The sequence below is a fragment of the Apus apus genome, chromosome 6 (genome assembly GCF_020740795.1).
Source record: "Apus apus isolate bApuApu2 chromosome 6, bApuApu2.pri.cur, whole genome shotgun sequence".
Lineage (NCBI taxonomy): Eukaryota > Metazoa > Chordata > Aves > Apodiformes > Apodidae > Apus > Apus apus.
In genome coordinates, this window is record NC_067287.1 from 34,973,051 (window position 1) to 34,985,427 (window position 12,377).

Below are 12,377 nucleotides of genomic sequence, written 5' to 3' on the forward strand. Positions count from 1 at the left end.
ATTTAACATGTCAAAGCTGCCAGCATCTTGCAAATACTAGGAATGAAATTTGTCTTTCCTAATTTTAATCCATTAGCAATTAAGGGGCAGGAGGAATCACCCTTTGGCACTATCTCTCTTAAGACACATAGCTTAGGATAGGCTGAATTGCCCCTGGAATTTCTACCTTTATGGTGACTGGTGGGGGAGCCTAGCTGACCAGCTCAGCCTCAGTACCAGACTTTGAGATAGCCCAAGTTACATGACACAAGTCAGGAAAAGCTTAGTCTTTGGGTGAGAATTTCATTGGTCCAGGCTCATAGAACAGAGAGGTTTCATTAAAGGCATTCCAGGATATGTGCCTTTAGGTGAGTACAAGTGATGTTCAAATCTAAACATACATTAGGAAGTCTGTGAGCAGAAATCCCAAGTCTTAGGAAAAACTAAGCACCAGCAACCATGATGGTTAACAGGATGTAGATGAAAAGAAGTATAGAGCTGACTCAGTTACAATGTGACTCTCCAAAGCACTGGACTCTCTTACGGAACAGTGCTCTTCTGGATCCCAAAGCATGAGCAAACTACCTGTCTGACTGATCTTTATCAGTCTGTGCCTTTTGTGTGTGACCTGACTTGAATTTTCAATGTTCCAATTTGGTCTTAAGTCCCTTAGAAAGCTCCCTGAAGTCTGTCAGTTGGATCTGGGTTGACATTTCCCGTTCTCTTTGTCAGTAGAAGAAGTTGCCAACCTGGCCTCCCGCCGTCTCTCTGTGAGTCCCTCCTGCACCTCCAGTACATCTCATCGGAATTACTCTTTCCGCCGGGGCTCTGTCTGGTCAGTGCGGTCAGCAGTCAGTGCAGAAGGTGTGTAGACTTCACTTTGGAGTATCCTTTCCTAGGATTTCATTCACTGGAAACCTTTCTTGTTGACCCATACAGCTGGTGCCATGTCCTCTTGCTGAATGTATTCCCAAACTTGAGCCACTTTATCATTAATTTGTGCCCTGCATTATTTTATTCCCCTCTGTTGTCACAATGTCTTCCCTTTCCTGTCATGTTTCATTTAGAGAGTAGTGCCATGGGGAGCATTCTAGCTGAGAAATAGTAATGGAATAGGATTTCTTTAAAAACAAAATGCGTTCCCTACATGAAGATAAATGTAAATGTAAAAAATATATATTTACAATGAAAATTCTTGATGAAGAAGTTGACTGGAGGCTCACTTTCTTCTTGGAGATAGCCCATTGATCGGACAGTCTATCATTTTGTTCTGTTTGTACAGCACCTAATGTAAATGTTTATCTAACCTGCCTGGATCATACCACAGCTTATTCACTAACACTCTTTCCACTCTTCTTACTGCTTCAGATGAAGAACACACTACAGAACATACTCCAAATCATCACGTGCCACAACCACCTCAAGCTGTGTTTCCAGCATGCATCTGTGCAGCAGTGCTCCCCATTGTCCATTTGATGGAAGATGGAGAAGTCCGGGAGGATGGAGTAGCTGGTACTGACCTACATTAAACTTCAATTGCTCTAGGGTGGCAGAACCTGCCAGCACTTTGAACAATGGCTTACATTTGTTAGGTGCCATAACTAAAGTGGAAAAGAAGTGTAACACAACCTTGTATTTGCTCACAGGTCATGTTTCCTGGATGTATTTATTATGTGCCATGTATTGTTAAGAGTATATATGTTTGTTAAAAAGGTAATGAATAATCTATTAAATCCTCACAAATTATTTGAAAGTACATTCACAACAGAAATATGACTTTGTAGGGGTTTTACTTCTCTATGATTTGTGCTTGGTTTTGAGCGATTTTTGCTCTTTTGGGGCCCAAAAATAGCCCCCAGCTCAAGATAGATATGGAGAAGCTGAAAAGTGTATAGTGGGGGGATATCAGGGTGGTAAGAGGCCTAAAACAGCTGTCCTCTGTGGAGTGATTGTTGAGGCTGGGCTTGTTTGGTGTGATGAAAAGGAAACAGAGTAGGAGGAACTCTGACGCAGAGGTTTTAACTTGCACAGTTCAGGTTAGGACTGTTGCCTTTCCATTCTCCTAACTCATCATGTCAGCTGACTGCACATTTAACTTTCTGTTACATTTTTAATTTAGTTTGGGTGGGTGCAGTCAGCCATCTAAATAATGTATATCTCATTTTATGATCAGAAACTGAAAACAAAAGAATGAATAATTCTCTGTTTGCAACTAATTACACTTTGGGAAGTTGATCATCAGCACAAATCCCTGCTGACTATCTAATGCTGTTCACCAATACCTGATAAAATCACTCAGTGAGTCCCCACAAAATTCTACTTCTATGCCTGATCACAGAAGTACATGAAATGTTTTTCCGTTGCCAGACTTGTCAATGTGGGGTTGTAAATACAAATCGTTATTTCTTTATTATTCCTCTGACTACAGTGGTGAAGTGCTTCCTGTCACATCACCAGAAGCTAAGGAAGGTTCAAATATTAGACCTGTCTTTACTGCTTGAGATGACTGCACTGGTGACCAGGAATCCTAGTGCCTCAAAGAGCATCCCGTGTGTTTTAGTACAAAACATGACAATTAGGGTAGAAGCTTGGGAACATTTGTGTCTCAGAGCACCAGCTCAAGGCTTTTCCAAGGGGGACTGTTTTGACTGTGTTTTCTTTCTCTCTCACAGTGAGTGCAGTTGCTCAGCAGGTCCTGTGGAACTGCTTAATTGAAGACCCCTCTACAGTTCTGCGCCATTTCCTTGAGAAGCTCACAATCAGCAACCGACAGGTAAACCCTTCCTCCCCCCCTCTGGGTGTCTTCATTGCTTAGAGCAGGGGAGCACAGCTGCAAGCAGAATCACTCTGTGGCCATCACTGGAGAGCAACATTTGCTTTTACAAGGTAGCTGGAAGTCTTCTAGGCCATATCATCAGTCAGTTTCACTCTTTGTCCACTAATGTAAATGGGTCATAGATGATTTGCTACCACTAAGGATCTGACTTGCTCTAAGCAAAGCTTTGAACAGTTGCTTCGTGAAGCTCAACCCTTTCTACCTAACATAGGTGATATTGCCTCCACCCATGCCACTCTGTTCAGCTTCTTCTGGAAGACAGGGGTGGCCTTGTCTCTCCCTGGCATTTAGACTGCATTCTAGTGCCATAACTAAGCTTTATGGAAGAAAGGCATACCAGTTCTGACTGCATGAAAGGCAGTGAGACCCTCCATACTGCCTTCTCAACTGCACACTTGGTGTACAATATCAATAATAGTATCGCTGTCCTCATCTTCCAAGCCATCACCTAAGAACTGACCACAAAATGAATATTAAACCTTGAGAAAGGCCAGGAAAGGCTGCTTTTCAACTCCTTAAGTAATCAGGTTTCAGTGGCCTTGCTATTCCTGAGACTTTTTCAGCCATAGTTCCCAAAGCTTCTGCTCAAGGTCAGAGGGTCACTCCTGTTTGTTAAGTATCTCTGAGAAGGAAGCTTTATGCTGTCCAGACTCAGAGGCCTCCGAGCTATCACAGTCTGCTGTTTTAGCGTCTATTGATAGGCCCATTACAATCATGAGTACAGAACAGAGAATAGGTGTATTTCCTTGGAAGCTTCCAGCAGCTGAATCACTGGCATGGGTTGTCCTGCGCATATTTATACCCCTAACACTAGCTCAAATCTGCTGTTGGTTGAGGATGAGTGCCATAGAAGAAATTTATTATACAGTTTGTCTGTCTTTAGCTAACAGTGAGATTACTTCCCCTCTACCCCCTTCCCACCATAAGAAATGTATTAGTCTAAATTTAAAGCAGGCAGACTCTAAAGGAAGGAAGTTAGTCTGCCCTCACCTCTTACCCAGCAGCCACAGCTTTTGAATTGAGCTTAACTAGATTCCACAGATGATCTAGGTGGCCATTTCTTGTGATAAGCAACTTTGGGATTATCACAGGGAGAGGAGTGCAGAATCAGGATGCTACAGACAGTACAAATTATAATAGGAGGTATTTGCCTCTCTCAGATAAAAAAGAAAGACATTCTCCATTTTGTGAGAGAAAGAAAAAAAACATTTGTTCTTCTTCCAGGATGAACTGATGTATATGTTAAGGAAGCTTTTGTTGAACATTGGAGACTTCCCTGCCCAGACATCTCATATCCTCTTTAACTACTTGGTAAGTAGCTTGTGGGTCCACTGTGCCATCCAGAATCTCATATGTGTCCTAAGAAGTTAATGTCACAATCTGCAAGGAAAGGAATGCTTTTAACTTTTCCTTTATAGCTCATCACTGCTTCTGGTTGTGGGTGCAAGTCACCAGGCTTAGACCAGCCTTTCTTTCCTTTTAGGAAGAGGAAAAGGAACCTTTAACTTTTTGTGAAACCCCTAAGCAACCTGTCATGGATTTCTAAATTGCACAATGGACAATGAGTTGTAGACCAATAGTAAGACCCAAGTGCCAGAAACTTTTACTTAGGTCCCTTAATTTTGATTCAGGAAGTGCTTTGCTCTTGGAAAATCCTGTTGGACCAAATCTAGTATCATTTTTCCAGACTGTGGAAAATGCATTTGCTGCAGTTCTCTCAGTTAGGAGATGAAAAAATAATCAAGATATATGCTACTCCAGGTGAGTTGTCCACGTGACAGCACATAAGAGCAGAAGGTACAGGAATTATCTTACTGCAAAGGTTCTCCCTTCTCGTCACTATAATGGCTTTTGAGGCTGGGCTGCAACAGTACTTTTTGCCCCCATCCCTCATTCTCTCTAGAAAAAGCAAGACTGGTACTGGCAGATACTTTCCTGTTCTGTGTTTATACTATGCTCTGCACATTTAAGAGTGTATATAACCTGCTATTCCTTGTACTTATTACCTGCAGGTGGGACTGATCATGTATTTTGTACGCACTCCATGTGAATGGGGCATGGATGCAATATCTGCCACACTTACCTTCCTTTGGGAAGTGGTGGGCTATGTAGAAGGACTGTTCTTCAAGGATCTCAAGCAGACTATGAAAAAGGAACAATGTGAAGTGAAGCTGCTAGTGACTGCCTCGATGCCAGGTATAAGAAATTATTCTTTAAATCTCCTTCACTTCCAAGTTCATGACCCCCTCTACCAAAAAACAATCCATCAATACTGGATCAGAAAAAGTTCTGGTACAAATGGCTGCATGTTTTAAGTCAGTTTTACTTGAGCTGTGGATTCAGTCAGTAAAATCCACCTATAATTCCCTGAGATTCTAAGAGGTCTAAAAAGAAGCCAAGTGAATTAGAACAGTATTTTCAACCCAGAGCTTTGTGCCAGCTGGTATGTGAAAGGCTAGCAGGATAATCATTGTAAGACTGTACTATTCTGACTCAGTTTGATTTGATGCAACCTCTCATTTAAGTCTTGGGAGGGGCCAAGAAGAGCATGCTGTGAGCCTGGGACTTCATGAATCAGGTGAGGGATATCTTGCTGAAAAGCAGATTTGACCTTTTAGGTTTGTTACTTCCTCAGAGTGACAGTTGCTGCTAACGCCACCTAAATCCTTTAGGAACAGATCGACTTCTTATTAACTGTGGAAATGTGAGGCTATGCTAACACTACAGAATGGTTTCCAGCCAGCACCACCACTGTCTCTGCCCAGGAATTAATTTTATCTATGAATTTTTCTCCATGAGCAATCTTTTGAAATTGAGTTAATTAGATAGGCCAGGGAGAATTCAACTTTTTTTCTTCCTTTAGGCACCAAGACCCTTGTTGTACATGGACAGAATGAGTGTGACATCCCAACTCAGTTACCAGTCCATGAGGACACACAGTTTGAGGCTCTTCTGAAGGTAGGAGTGAGTTTTTGAACTGGACAAGCTGCTTAATAGTATATTTATCTGCCATACCTGTATGCCAGCAATACATTCTGCCTGATCATTCTGCTTCAATGGGGGGTAAGAGAAGTTCTGCTGTAACAGGCATTTCTGTCTCCATATGAGGAGAGCTTGGTTGCAAGAAACAAGGTCCCATATTAAAGGATAATAGAAATGCCCTGTCCTCACAGACAGCCAAAAACCCCACAAATTCAACTACATTTGAAGACACTGCAGTTTGTTGGGTATTTGCTGCATGCTATCTTTTGGATAAATACATAAATAATTTAAATGTTTGGTTTTATCAACACTAAAGACTGAAAAGTATTACAATGGTTGGAGCAGAAATGATGGTGCAGTGGTTATGACAGTATCTTGAGATCTGGAGATGTGAGGTCAGTTCCCTCTTCTGCCAAAGATTTCCTGGATGACAATAGCTGAGTTTCCTATGAAAGAGATTTGGAAAAGTTTGTCCAACTATGTTAAATTTGAATTGGAATCACACATCTCAGTGATCTGAAGGATTGGAACTTAAGTGTCTCTGTACATAACCTATCAGTAAAGCCTGATGTAGGATGGAACTGGAAGCTGCAATACCCAACGTGGCTTATATAGCCAGACAAGCATGTGCAATGTGAAGACATCAGGACTGTGATATCAGCATGCCTTGATTATCACAAACATATTAATGCACTTTCAGTTTAAAAACAAATCAATTGAGAATTGATGGCACAAGAGTGTACCAGCCTGACTAAGGCACTGTGCGTTGTGCTTTTATACATTATTAACTGGTTATTCTTTCTGATGTTGTGGCCTTAGACAAGCACCTAATAAGTAACAGAATGCTTCTTCCATTTCAGGAGTGTTTGGAGTTTTTTAATATACCAGAAACACAGGCTTCTAATTACTTTTTAATGGATAAGCGATGGAATCTTATTCATTATAACAAGGTAAGGCAAAGGTCATGTCCAGATGACTTTGGTTTTGCCATCTTTTCCCTTTTTAAACATTGGGGTTATCTAAAGGAGGACAAGCAGCACATAAACAGACAGAATTCTGTCCTTTGTGCACCACATCTTGGATATTTGTGTGTGGTGAAAGACTGGGGCTTGACAGAAGAGGCAGGAGTGCAGTCCTTTGCTCTTAAGTCATTTATGTCTAGCTTTCTTGGAAGAGAGCAAATTTATCTTCTTTTATGCTCTTCCACGACCTGACACTGACTGAAAGCCCCTACCCAAAAGCTTCAGAAAGGGCTGAAGGGCCTTTTATTCAGTCCTGTTGAGTGATGTTGTTACAAATACATTCATTTAAAATACACTTGTTTCCTTTCCTGGCAGACCTACGTCCGTGACATTTATCCCTTCCGGAGGTCAGTTTCTCCCCAGCTCAACCTGGTGCAGATGCATCCAGAAAAAGGTCAAGAGCTCATTCAGAAACAGGTATCTGTCACCAAACATCTCCCAGAAACAAACTCTGTAAATAAACGTTTATTTTCACTTTAAAGGCCTTCACTCATGCTTCATGCAGATAGAGAACTTTGCTGGAGAAGAAGCCATTTCATGAAATCTGCCTTGATGCTGTTGGACAGGTGTATGGTGTTTAAAGAAAAGTCAGAGTGCACTGTGAATGCCCTCTCACTTTCTAACCACCAGTTTCATTTAGGTGTATCATTTTGTACTCTACTACACTTGGCCAGAAGTACTTCAGTTGCCTCAGGTTCAAAAGTTACAGAATCATAGAATGGTTAAGGTTGAAAAGGACCATGAAGATCATCAGAATCCAACCTCCTTACTAGGAGCAGGGACACTTCTCACTAGACCAGGCTGCATGAGGCCTAAGGTTGCTTATTCCTTTCTTAAACATGACTTCTGACTCTTTAGGAACCCATGTAAGAACTTTTATCTGCAAGTCCCGCTGGCTGTGGAGCCAGAAATTGTCTGTTCTGTCTTCCTCTCTGCCCTCTCACTGTCGAAAATGTCCCTGCCTCTCCTCCTTGCCCTGCTTTCTGATATTAGTCTTTTACCATAGCCACCCTCAGAGGCACAACAGTAGCAATTGTTTTGTCAGGGGAATATCTGCCCTCAGAAATACTCTGTCCTCCCTACCCTCCAGCCTTGTGACCCATCTGTCCCATCCTGCTAATGCTCCGCAGCTCCCAGGATCTCTCCCTTAGGAACTAAATTCTAACCAAAGCAGCAGGGTAGTGTTTTTTATGTGCTGCAAATCCCTACAAGTGTCATTGCTTTAAAGAGTAAGACAGTGGTACTGAGCTCACTCAAGCCATGTGCTCTGTTTTAAAAAAAAAAAACAAACCCAAATTGGTCTTGGTAGTACAGGGCTGAGTGTTGAGGGAAAAGTCTCTCTAGCTGTATTTGCAAAGGATGATAATAAGCAGGAAATAAAAAGGAGAGGGAATGTTGTTAAACTGTATGAGTTTGGCATTAACAGTTGTATTATTCCAGCCAAAAAGCAGCTACTGCAGTTGTGTCCCTGCCAATCTGACTGCAGGGACAGGAAAATATCATCAGGAATGGTTATAAAAAGCAGCTATAAAGCTGCTTGAGAGGGACTAGCAGCTAAAATAATGGAGAATATAGTTAATACTGTCTCATATGTGTATGGAACCCATTTGGTTCCTTCTCTGGCAGAAATTATTCTCATTGTGGTTCTAGAAGATGCGTGCCACGTAATAAATAAATTAGTTTGATATAATTTTCATGACACTACAAGATTAAAATGGCCTGTGCAATTTTGGCAGGGCTTTATTTTACACACAGAAAAATGTACGTTTTTCTATTTAGAGTACTCAGAGGCCAAAATATTTCTAAGGTAAAACTGAAATCAAGCATCTACCAGCCTCTCTGTAGTCATGCAAGAAGTTGCTGGACAACAGCCAACTTCAGCAAAGAAAACAGCACTGTGGAGTCTACCCACAGAGCAGCAATCCATGGAAAAGTACTTTCTTTACTGTTGATTGATTGAGCACCCAATTCTAAGCTGAGTGTACTTCAGAGCAAGGTCATAGCAACTGCAGGATGTAGGAAGCTCAGCTTTGTCACATGTTAAGCCACATGCTTCAAGTTTTGGCTTCATCCCAGTAGCTAAGAGCTGTCTCAAAACTGTTTCCAAAGACAGTTGCTTCTACTGCTGAGCATCATTCAGCCTTATGGTTACTTTTAGCATCAAAATAAATCAGCTAACTGGACTACTCCCTACCACTGAAAAGTTTAAAGGAGGCTGGTGGAATGGAACTTGGTTTCCTACTTGGTGTAAATGAGAAGCAATAATCTGAACTCAGCAGGACTTTGCTCATTTTCAGTAACTAAAGAATCTGGTCTGCTATGTTTTATGTCTACGTTTATTTTGCATCTATAGCCAGACATGAGCCAGCCTCGACCCAGAAGGTAGATAACAATTCCAACCTCATATTGACTATGCTTTAAGACCTTGCAGAGATCAACTGCAACTTTTGACTGGAGATTGCTTTCAGTCTGGAGTTAGTTTGCCTCTGAACACCCTGGGACTCACACTGGCAAAACTTATGTTAATCTACAAAAGACTGCATAGCACAGCTGCAAACTGTTTGACAACCACTCAGGGACCTCCACAAGACTGAAATAGAAAGCGTTGTTAAAACCTCTTTTTTGCAAACATGATCCATCTTTGTGGAGCTGGGCTGAAGAACAGTGCTCATACAAATTCTAGCAGAGAGGTGGAGCACTATCCCTGTGGATTTCAACAGGTTTCTCTGGGCCATGGTTGCAGCATCTCCCATCAGAGAAAGCCATAGAAGCTAACCCAGGAAAGTGCATATAAGTAGTAAAGAAGTTTTTGCTCAGACTGTTTATGATCCTTGTCTCTTTTTCTCTCAGGTGTTCACACGTAAGCTAGAAGAGGTGGGGCGGGTGTTGTTCCTCATATCACTGACACAGAAGATCCCCACTGCCCACAAGCAGTCCCATGTATCTATGCTCCAGGAAGACCTCCTCCGCCTGCCTTCGTTCCCCCGAAGCGCCATTGATGCCGAGTTCTCCCTCTTCAGTGATCCCCAAGGTATGGCCTTTGGATAGCTTCCTCTGGTGGTTCTACAGGGCCCAGAAGGTTTCAATGAGGTACTTCCTTTGCCCTAGAAACATACAGAATTGCAGCATTACTGAAAGCTGCTAAATCTCTTCCTACCTAGGGAAAATGATAGATGGTTGTTGGTTTGTAAGCACAGCAGCAGAAAGGGTTTTGCTGTTAGAGGTCTCCAGACAAAGCTTCTTTCCTTGGACCCAAATAAGAATAAGTTATAATTATGTATTCAAATTCTGCATGAAGCTACAGCTGGGATAGTGTGTCCAGCAGCATAACAGCACCTAAAAAGGTGTTCAGAGTCCATTGCCATGTTGAGGAAGCAATGGACTTTCAATGAAATAGGGCAAATTCTGCAGCAGGGATATAGAGTCAGCTGTGTTTCTAGAAACTTTGCTCTGAAAGTAGTGTCTCCAGCCTGGCTTGGGTGTTAAAACAGGCCACTGCTGCAGGGTGGTAAGCTTTGGCAAGTTCTGTAACAGGCCTTAGAGGCACTTGCTAATGTCCAGTAAAGTATGGGCCACTTGAAGAATAAAAATTCAGCAGTAATCCACACAGCCATTGAGGTTGTGTGGGGCAGATGATGCACATGCAAGCTCAGATCTGCTTTTGCTTTTTAAGACTAAAATTTCTAACCAGTGGGGAGCAGATTAAATGAGCTGAATTATATTCATCTTTCATCTTTATGTGTGCTGCTTTCAGTCAAGGTTTGCTCAAGCCGTGGGATCTCTTCCAGAAGTACAGGATGGGTGAAATTACTTTTATAAGGCAGAACAGCAGTCAGTGTTGTGGAATGGTTCTCTGGAGAGGCCTTTGGCCTCTGGGAATATTCTAAGGCTGGGTGTGGAGGACAGAGTAGATTGCTGTTGCCTCTTCTCCCCCTGCAGCTGGGAAAGAGCTCTTTGGTCTGGACACTCTTCAGAAAAGCTTGTGGATTAAGCTTCTGGAGGAAATGTTCCTTGGCATGCCGAGTGAGTTCCCCTGGGGGGATGAGATCATGCTGTTCTTGAACGTCTTCAATGGTGCCCTGATCCTGCACCCTGAGGACAGTGCCCTGCTGAGGCAGTACGCTGCCACCGTCATCAACACAGCCGTGCACTTTAACCACCTCTTCTCCCTCAGTGGGTACCAGTGGGTCCTCCCCAGCATGTTGCAGGTGAGCCATCTCCATCGACAGTATGACTTCAGAGCAAGCATGGTGTTACACAACTGACTGTTCATGGGGAAACCTTAAACTGCTGAATCCTGGTGAGCTCACAGAGTTTGGCAGCCCCAAGAAGACAATCAACATGATCAGTGTGGGAGGGCTCAAATCAGCATTCCTAAGGCTGCATTTCCTTTTCTTCTTGAGTAAATAACTACATTATCTTTTTTTCTTGATATTAAATAAATTTACATCTGTTGCTCTTACTATGTGCTTCCATACAGAAATGTTAAATTTCTGGAAAGTTTTTGGACATTTGGTATTCCTCAATGTTTTTTCCTCCAGGGATGGCTGAAATTTGAGGAACAGTTGAAACATCTGGAATTGTTACTTGCTGATTGAAACTAAATTATATTCACTTCTTTAAGTATGGTCATTGTGTTATCTCCAATTTAAATAGCAATAGAAAATAACACTTTAGTGTTTATGAAAAACAGGATGTTGTCGTTTCATGTGAATGATGGGAAACACTGCAAGTGCACTCCAGACTTGAAGTGCTGGCTTTGTCCAGCCGTGGGCACATCAGTTAACTGAAAATACTGCAGACTGAACAGGGATGTACATCTAGAAAACACATCATATGGGAAAGGGCTGAAAGAGCTGGGATTTGATGAAAAAATATGAAAAAGATGAAGATTGAGGAAGAAGTAAATAACTGGCTTAAAAAATGTAAAATGTTTCTAGGAAGGAGAGGGAAGGGATCTACATTTGATACACAGGACAAAAAATGTTGGACTTAAGCTGTGACAAAGAAGGTTCAAGAGTAACAAGCAAACCTTTTTTTCTAGGGATAGTTTGTCCCTGAAGTGCATTTCCAGGGTGGACAAGTCTCCATCTCTAAAAACATTAGGCAAGCATATCAGGAATGACAAGGCCATAGCTGATTCAGTTTGGGGTCAGGAGATAAAGAGCCCTTCCACTGCAGCAGTACTTCCATGTCCTTTTTCATTTGCTCAGGTATATGCTGACTATGAAAGCAACCCGCAGTTACGCCAAGCAATTGAGTTTGCCTGCCGCCAGTTCTATGTCCTGCATCGCAAGCCCTTTATTCTGCAGCTGTTTGCAAGTGTGGCCCCTCTTCTGGAGTTCCCTGTGAGTAAAACCATCTCCTGAACTATTTCTGCATGCTTCTGTTCATCAGTTACAGAATCACAGAACTGTTCTGGTTGGAAAAGACCTTTAAAATCATCGAGTCCAACCATAACTTTACCAACCACTAACCTTATTCTACCAAGTCCAGTGCTTAAACCATGTCTCTCAGCACCATACCTATTCATCTCTTAAACACCTCTAGGGATGGTG

At 42.2% G+C, this 12,377-nt stretch overlaps 1 protein-coding gene across 5 annotated transcripts in view; it reads left to right on the plus strand.

The window, feature by feature from the left end:
• UNC80 (unc-80 homolog, NALCN channel complex subunit) overlaps positions 1 to 12,377 on the plus strand; it is a 133,689-nt gene that overhangs the window by 86,157 nt on the left and 35,155 nt on the right. For 4 of the 5 annotated variants that reach the window (XM_051623948.1, XM_051623951.1, XM_051623949.1 and 1 more), the window contains 11 exons: positions 712 to 843; positions 1,348 to 1,491; positions 2,652 to 2,752; positions 4,040 to 4,126; positions 4,828 to 5,011; positions 5,679 to 5,773; positions 6,658 to 6,747; positions 7,135 to 7,236; positions 9,670 to 9,850; positions 10,759 to 11,027; positions 12,033 to 12,167. In XM_051623948.1, the coding sequence (XP_051479908.1) occupies positions 712 to 843; positions 1,348 to 1,491; positions 2,652 to 2,752; positions 4,040 to 4,126; positions 4,828 to 5,011; positions 5,679 to 5,773; positions 6,658 to 6,747; positions 7,135 to 7,236; positions 9,670 to 9,850; positions 10,759 to 11,027; positions 12,033 to 12,167 (1,520 nt within the window). The remainder of the gene's footprint in view (positions 1 to 711; positions 844 to 1,347; positions 1,492 to 2,651; positions 2,753 to 4,039; positions 4,127 to 4,827; positions 5,012 to 5,678; positions 5,774 to 6,657; positions 6,748 to 7,134; positions 7,237 to 9,669; positions 9,851 to 10,758; positions 11,028 to 12,032; positions 12,168 to 12,377) is intronic. The other variant, XM_051623950.1, reaches the window with a different exon arrangement.